This window comes from Octopus bimaculoides, chromosome 2 (assembly GCF_001194135.2).
Source record: "Octopus bimaculoides isolate UCB-OBI-ISO-001 chromosome 2, ASM119413v2, whole genome shotgun sequence".
Classification (NCBI taxonomy): Eukaryota; Metazoa; Mollusca; class Cephalopoda; order Octopoda; family Octopodidae; genus Octopus; species Octopus bimaculoides.
Window position 1 is genome coordinate 14,906,611 of NC_068982.1, and position 8,846 is coordinate 14,915,456.

The 8,846-nt window shown below is 33.2% G+C and overlaps 2 protein-coding genes across 9 annotated transcripts in view; one reads left to right on the plus strand and one right to left on the minus strand.

The window, feature by feature from the left end:
- Nucleotides 1-3,151, plus strand: part of LOC128250485 (uncharacterized) — a 90,061-nt gene extending 86,910 nt beyond the window's left edge. For 3 of the 5 annotated variants that reach the window (XR_008266512.1, XR_008266504.1, XR_008266503.1), the window contains one exon: nucleotides 2,501-3,151. Coding sequence is in view for 1 of the 5 variants with exons in the window: in XM_052975624.1 (XP_052831584.1) it covers nucleotides 2,501-2,541 (41 nt within the window). In the remaining 4 variants the exon portion in view is untranslated. Of the gene's footprint in view, nucleotides 1-358; nucleotides 460-2,500 lie in introns of those variants that run through there. The other 2 variants (XR_008266508.1, XM_052975624.1) reach the window with 2 other exon arrangements.
- The window catches only part of LOC106876006 (F-box/LRR-repeat protein fbxl-1), a 336,358-nt gene that overhangs the window by 300,045 nt on the left and 27,467 nt on the right, over nucleotides 1-8,846 (minus strand). The window contains exon 1 of one of the 4 annotated variants that reach the window (XM_014924366.2): nucleotides 180-486. The exons of the other annotated variants lie outside the window; for them this stretch is intronic. Coding sequence (XP_014779852.1) covers nucleotides 180-200 — 21 coding nt within the window. The 5' untranslated portion in view covers nucleotides 201-486. Of the gene's footprint in view, nucleotides 1-179; nucleotides 487-8,846 lie in introns of those variants that run through there. 4 annotated transcript variants of the gene reach the window in all.

Sequence of the window (8,846 nt, forward strand, 5' to 3'; positions counted from 1 at the left end):
TATATATATATATATATATATATATTGTTTAAAAAAGAAAAAAAACATTTATTAGTAAACAAAAGTGGTACAGCCCCTTTTAAGTTGAGGAAGTTTGAATTTGTGTTTTTTTAATTGAGTTAATTGCAGGTCCTATAATTACTGTTATGTGATTGCGTTTTTGAGAGGATTTTACTCACCGATACAGTTTGCGTAACCATTCTGTCTTGAATTACGATATTAGATTAGGCAGGACTTGAGCTGTGCTGGAATATTTCTCTTTGCAAAAGAAATAAACTTAAGTTATTGATGTGTTTTTTCCTTTTGTTTTTTTTTTATTGTTGTTGTTGTTTCTATTGATAGTAAAGATACAAAAACAACAGCCGCAGTAGCAGTGGTAATCACAGGAGGGAGGCGGAGGGGTTTATGTAATTTGCAGTTGTAGTAGTTCTTTTAATGATTCCTGTGCACTCTCTGCTGGTAAGATGAATACCTTTTTAATGTCACTCATATTCTCTGTTAATCCTTCTTCCCAAATATGGCTTCTCTAAATATAGAACTTTTTCACTCTGCTTACTACAGTTCTTTCATAGCTGCTGCCGCCATAATTTTTGCTGTACCAACTACTTTTCACAGCAACCCCTGAAGCACTGCTAACTTTGTACCAATCATTTAGAAATAAGTTTTGAATACCCATCTGTTCTTTACTTCCATAATGAATTCACCTACTGTGGTTTTGAATAAATGCTTTATTTAAGATTCTCAAGGAAAGAAAAAGAAAAAAAGGTCCAGTAATTTGCACTAATTATCTCTTATATCTTCACATGTTTTGGCCTTTTGGCACCATTTATTTGTATTGTTATTAGTCAAAGACGTAATACATTTACTTATTGAGTGTCCAAAAATAAGCATTTTCAACTTATAAACAATAACCCTGTTTTATTTAGTTTTTATTCTTTGTTTATAAAGGGTTTTATATTTACGTTTCCCATTATTAAACAGAAAACAAAAGCTTTCTCCTTTATAAGGTTACAATCAACAATGTTTTAAGAATTCTATTGTGTAGATATCAAGACAATAAACATTTCAAGATGTGACCAGAATATATTGGAGGTGTCATTTGAATATCTCTCTTAAGTTTAGACTGAATAAAAAATTTGTTTATATAGGATTTTGTGATTTTGTGATAAATTCTTATGGACAACTTGTTTTGAAATTATAAAAATATATAACAGCAATTTTAACATTTTATTTACTTCTTAAGTTTGAGGATAAAATTTTATTTAAATAAATAGATAAATAAAAATACATTTTGTGAAAATTTTATGTACTTATTTGGCAAGTGTCTTCTACGATAGCAGTAAGGCTGACCAAAGCCTTGTGAGTAGATTTAGTAGGTGGAAACCTGTTATATAAATGTGTGTGTGTGTGACTTTGTGTCTGTGTTTATCCACACCACTGCTTGACAACTGGAATTGATGTTTACATGCCCATAACTTAGTGGTTCAGTAAAATAGTCTAATATTAAAAGTACTGGACTTTGAAAAATAAGTGCTGGGATGATTCATTTGCTTAAAAATTCTTCAAGGTGATGCTCCAGCATGGCCACAGTCTAATGACTGAAACAAGCAAAAGATAAAAGACATTGTATGAAAATATTTTAAATTAGTTATACAAAGCCGTTAACTATTTGGATAACTCTGATTTTCTTGAATTCCAAAAAGGAAATAAAAGTACATTTTCTTTTCATTAATTCTTTACTCTTTTACTTGTTTCAGTCATTTGACTGCAGCCATGCTGGAGCATCGCTTTTAGTCGAACAAACTGACCCCAGGACTTATTCTTTGTAAGCCTAGTACTTATTCTATCAGTCTCTTTTGCTGAACTGCTAAATTACAGGAACGTAAATACACCAACATCGGTTGTCAAGCGATGGTGGAGGGATAAACACAGACACACAAACACACACACACACATATATATGATGGGCTTCTTTCAATTTCTGTCTCCCAAATCCACTCACAAGGCTTTGGTCGGCCCAAGGCTATAGTAGAAGACACTTGTCCAAGGTGCCACACAGTGGGACTGAACTCAGAACCATGTGGTTGGTAAGCAAGCTACTTATCACACAGCCATGCCTATGCCTCATAAACCTCAAGAAATTTATCTCTGACAACTTATGCAACTGGAAGTAATATGAAATCACTGAACTAATGTGAAATTACTGGAAAACAGAGCAATATCTGTGCAAGTTATTTCATTATTGTCATCTTTGCTATTGCAACCATCCTCAAAATCCTTGGTATTTACTAAAAAATAATGAAAATGAGTTTTTTAAAAGAATTTTTGCTGGCATAATATCCATTTTATATCATAACTTTATCTTTCATACTTCAGTCTCTTGTTTTCTTGCACAAACACATTGTCTCTGATCTAAAGAGGTGAGATGAAAGAATGGGATTATGAGATAATCATGCCTTTCTAAATGAGAACTAAAATAAAATATTCTTTTCTACTCTAGGCACAAGGCCCGAAATTTGCGGGGAGGGGCCAGTTGATTAGATCAACCTCGGTATGCAACTGGAACTTAATTTATTGACCCTGAAAGGATGAAAGGCAAAGTTGACCTCGGTGGAATTTGAACTCAGAACATAAAGACAGACGAAATTCTGCTAAGCATGCTAATGATTCTGCCAGCTCACCGCCTTAAATGAAATAAAATATTGACAAAGGATCAATACTATATTAGAGAATTTGCTTGCCAGGAGAAATGTATTTTCTGTGCAGTGTTTAACATTAAAATTTCAAATACCATTCTCTACATTGGTGAATCTTACATAATATATTCTCAGTAGTTAAAGGGGGCTAATTTCATATACACTAGATTTTGGTTTCTTGACTAAATCTATGATAAACATCTAGAATTGTGAGATCTTTTACATTACTAAATGATTTGTTTATTTTTTATATACAATTAAAACAGTATTTTTTTTTATATATAAATTTCAATGCGATTACAAGATTTTTATGACTATTTAAATTAAGTGCAGTAATTTCAACAATTTGTCAAACTGGCTCTTAAATATTTTTTGATTGAGAACATTTTTTAAAATTAAGGACCAAGTAATTAAAGTGTATTTTAAAAAGATGATTTAAGAATTTTTTTTTTTTTTTTTTTTGATAGTCTATAATCTATTCTGAAGTAAAATCAGTCACTTAGGTTGCTTTTTTTTTACGAAGTTCACAAATTAGGAGGATAAGTTTAAATAAAGTGGAATGTCTAGAACACTAATATTTTGTGCAAAGAAATTCTATACATGATACACCATGATTCTTGTCTAACATGGAATTTGAACTTATCCAAATTTTTGAAATTAAATCAATGGAAAGATTTTATAATTCAAAAGATTAAAAAAATCTTTTTCATTTCAAACAGAAATTTCAACTCGGATTCAAAATAATGATTTCTAATAAAAGCACAGGACCACAAATTTGAGGGGAGAGTAAAGTTAACTAAATCAACACAGTGTGTCTACAACTACATTATTTCATGTATCTTCTTGTTTAACCTTTTAGCATTCAGATTACCCTGTCGTAATGCTTATTTATTCACATTGTTTTAAATTAATCGGATGTTACCACATCGCTTCAAGATTTTGATCATGTGATTGTTTATTTTCATAATGACATTGCAGGGTAAGTGTGAGAGGCTAGATCTGGCTTAAGTCAGATATGGTCAGGGTTAAAGAAGGTTGGATATGATATAAAATACATTTCATTGCTACTGTTTTGGGATTGATAAATATACTGCCAAATCAAATACTGGATTGATTTAATCCCAGTAAGATCTCTGGAACTGTTTGATAGTAACCAATTATTTTTCATAACATGCCCAGCCTTAAAACAAGAATACACATTAAATAATGATGTCTTAGATACACTGTGGCAATTTAAATGATCTTACCTTTCCTCAAAAATGTGGGCCTTGTCAGGCATTAGAATTTTTAAATCTAGAGAAATCCTTTTTTTTCTTTTTCTAACTTGCTTCAGTCATTAGACTACAGCCAATGCTGAGGCATTGTTTTCCAATTTTTTTAATTATTAAATTTTTCCTTCAATTATTACTTATTTAGCTAGGTTCCAGATCTGTTTGGAAAGAGGCAGAGCTATAAGAAATTGAATCAACACCTGTGTAAATCTGGTACCTGTTTTATCAGTGGCCGAAAGCCAAATCCAATTCACTGTGGTGGAATATAAATTAAGACTATTGGAGAACAAATGAAATATGTTTGAACACAGTGTTCTGTTGTGTCTGCCAAATCATTTATACTGAATTTAATCATTTAATGTCATTTCCCATCAATTTCTTGCACTCAAGTAAATCCATCGATCACAACTGTAATGCATGTCATAAACAAATAAATCACACATTGTACAGCTTCCAGAAATATTTACATAAATTAAACCAGTGATTCTCAAACAGTGCACAGTGGTATCTTGGTGTGTCACATTGGAATACCTAAATATTCCTCAAATTTTTAAAAAATGTAGTTAAGGCTTTAGAAAACCCATTGATTCTTGAGTACCTTGAAAACATGTAGGTCATTATTTTGTCATACACAAGTATGATTAATAAAATGGGGGCAAGCAATAGGTTTTTTCCTATTGTTTTCTTAATTTTTAATGCCGCTTGATGTCGTATTTCGGTTGAAATGCCATCTTTGTTTCAATTAACTTTGAAAATAATGAAGAATTTAGCAAAATAACTTTGTCATTGTTAGTCTGGCGTTTGGAACATAAATTAACATGAAATTTTGAGAAGAATTTAATTTAAATCACTTTAAAAGGGGAAATTTGTATACTTAAATCCTAGGATGGTCCCAGATAGTTTGCTACCTTAGGGTTTGAAACATAATATATCCTTTTTAACATCCATGCAGTGTAATAATAATTTGTCTCATTTCATCTCCATTGTTTCTCAATATCAAAATCATTGAGAACTACTTCTTTAAGTAGTACATTAAGGAGCTTGTACATAGTCACTCCACTTGCAAGAAATAGCAGCCAAATTTCACATGTATCCTACCTAGTAATCTTGAAAATCAGAGAACATATGTATTATAGTCACAGAAATATGGGGGTCTGCAAAAAATAAAAGAAAGGAAAATGATCATAGGCCTACTTGATTACGGCTGACTTTGGTTTAAACAATAAAAAAATAACACTTGCTTGCTTTAAGCTATCCATCAATGTTGATGATGACGTTGTTCTGTAGAAGTCTTATCCCACATTTTGTTAGTTGATAGATGTGAAAACAGTCCGATCCTGGAATGGCAGGTCCTTGAACACAGATGACAAGGGAAGTTGCTCATTATGTTGTTAGTGAGTCTGAGATGACACTGACGTCTCTTTTTTCTCAAGTTTCTGACGTCGGATTAGTTCAAAGTGTGCAGTTCCTTCGTCGCAGAGGGAACACCAGGTTTGCCAGTTCTGAGCAAAGTGTTCACGTTGTGCCGGTTGAATGTTGTGCAGGAGCTGAGGACAAACTTAAGATGGTCCTTGAACCTCTTCTTGAGTCCCCCGTATGAGCAAACACCAGTTGGTAGCTCTCCGAAATAACAATAACAGGCTGTACGTAAAAAATTCTTCTGTAGCATATGGAATATTATGGATTGCTGGACGGACGGACGGATGGAGAGACAAAAAGTATTATCTCTAATTGAAGGATATCTCTGTTAAGGAGATAGTCTATTGATTTTTATTTATCATACTTAACATAAAGGAAATATTACAAAAACAAAACATACATCAGTATATATTAAGTGAATAGCACAGTGTCTTATTTTATTATGAATTTCACTAATGTAACAGGTGTATGTGTGTTTATGTAAAGCATCTTAAGCTACCTGCTGATCGTGACATGACACCAATTACCTTATGGTGTGAGAAACATGAGCTTGTGACCAGAGAAGATATATTTAATGTATATATTATATATTGGCCTTAATGTGTATGAAATTGTATAAAACTCTTGCAATTAATTTAGAAATACACCTGACTTACTTATTTTGTTGGTAGAATATTGCGCAATCATAAATAGTAAATGTAATTGACACATTAAGACATAAAGTGATATTTCATGAGCCGCCATTTTCCTATGTTACATAGTAAAGGCATGTGGTTTAGTGGTTAGGGTGTTCAACTTATGATGTTCAGCTCATAAGGTTATGAGTTCAATTGCTGGCAGTTCACTGTGCTTTTAAGCAAGATACTTTAATCCACTTTGCTCCAGTCCACCCAGCTAGCAAAAATGAGCTGTACCTGTATTTCAAAGGGCCGGCTTTGTCACACTCATGCTGGGTCTTCCTAAGAACTACATTAAGGATATGTGTGTTTGTGGTGTGCTCAGCCACTTGCATGTTAATTTCATGATCAGGCTGTTCCATTGATGAAATCAACTGGAACCTTCATCTTTGTAACTGATGGAGTGCCAGTAATGTGTAGAGGAATATATATAGTCAGTACAAGGTGTTGATGTGGCTGCGTGTATGTTATTACAAGAGTTCATATAGACATGAAAGAATAAATTCAAAACCTATATATTTACTACATAAAAATATATTTTATTTACTGGTCGATGATGATACATAGAATCACAATGTAGAATCTAGTTGAATGAAGTAATCTATGCAAGAAAGTTCAGAGATAGAAAATGTAGAAATAACAGCTAAGTGGTGGTTTTCAGTTATGTGGTGTAGAGAAATAGACGGACATAGCAATGATGTGAATGGCTCTAAGTCTAATCAACTAAGAAGCAAAGAGCTGGGTTAGCAAGCTGTTTTTATTAATGGAACGCTAGACATTCTGGACACTTCCAAGAGAAACGCTAAGCTTCTTGAATAATTAAGAATCACATCTCATGACTCAGATGTTTCGAGAAACTTAGAAAAGTGAGGTTACTCTATGATCTTTCTTGCAAGGGAGATCCTTCAACTATTTAGCTACCTACACCACTACAAATGTTTCATATTCAAAAGAAACGTTTCACACAATAATAAGTAAAACAATATAGCATGGAAGATACATATTAGCTTCTCAAAAACAGTTAACTTCACCTGACCATAAATTATTTGTTGTCAAAATGCTCAGCACACCAACTGCAACCTGGTCACTAATGCAATTCTAATGTGTCTCTCAATCACATCAGTGAGCAGGTCACAATTGGTGTGATGAAAATGTTGGCACCAAATAATAAATGTTTAATGGTTTGCTAAGTGAAATTCAACGAGACTGAATAAACCATAACAGGCAAAACTGAGGGCAGCAAGCTGGCAGACAAAATGGTTAGCACATCAGACAAAATGGTTATCAGTATTTCTTCTGGTTCTTTCTGTTGAGTTCAAATACTGCCAAAGTCAACTTTACTTTTCATCTTTTCGAGGTTGATAAAATAAAATACCAACCAAATACTGGGGTCAATGTGATCGACCAGCCCCCACCTCCCTCTAAAATTGCTGTCCTTGTGCCAAAATTCGAACCATTTAGTTCTTTTGATACCAACCTACCTGAGACCACCTCCAGTTCTATGATACAAAATTCCTGCTTTAAAGGGATGTAGATTCAACCCTTCCATTAAAATTTCCAAGCACCAGCTTAACAATACCAAAATAAGGGGCCCCCAAAGACTATGAATACACAAACACTTTCTACTTTATAGGAATGAAAGAGAATCCAGAATATAAGAAATTTACAATTGAACATGACATGTGCTTTCCCATCATTAGTTTCCCAAACAGATATAGATGTTTTTGATCTCGTTTAGATTCTATGCCTTGAATTCTTTGCCATCAAATTTGATTGCAAAGAATTCAAATGAAATCGAAAACATCTACATCATTATGGTTTCAACACCATTCAGTCCAGTGGTGTCCACAGTGTTAAAAACATACATATTAAAACATATATATATATATCCACTTGAATCCAGGCTGTACAATTTTTGATCACCTAAACAATGAGGCATTTAATCTCTAGGAGTGCACAATCACTCAAGAGGTGGCTGTGGCTATGATTTTATACCTATGTGAATTAAGCATTTGAGAAGAATGGACCTCAAATCTACCACATAACAAAAATATAGAATATTTACAAGTTATCTCCTCTCTCTTTCTCTCTTTTTTACACACACACACACACATATATGTGTGTGTATCTATGTTATACTGATATTTTGTATATCACATGTATGAGATACTGATAGTATTGTATATCAGTGGTATAACAGGAAAGACAATAACCATTTAAATATCAAATTAAATTGAATTATGAGGAAATAGATTAATTTGTTTTGTAGCTAGAGAGAAAAATAACGGAAGTGGGTGTGAGGAATGCCATGGTAATAACAGCAGCAGTGGTGGTGGTGGTCATGTTAGGTATGATAATTATGACGACACTAAGAAGATCGCCAATGACAACATTAATACCAACAACAATGATTAAAACAACTACGATAACGATAATGTTGGTCTTGTTTGATGTATAAATTTCAAAGTGAATCTTGTAGCTTTGGAAGATTGAAGTGTCGGGATTAGATGGCATGCCATGCTTTTGGTTTGGTGTCATTCACCACAAGCTCCAAGCCATCTGCACTGCAATATATATTTCTTCAACTCTTTCAGTTGAAAGGAAAACGATGATACTTCACAAAATATTCCTTCTTACCGTCATCTAATTTGTCTTACTATTCTTAAAATACAACTTCACATCTTACTCTTCTGTCTGTTGCACCCACTCATCTACTCTCTCTCTCTCTCTCTCTCTCTCTCCCTCTCTCTCTCTCTCTCTCTCTCTCTCTCTCTCTCTCTCTC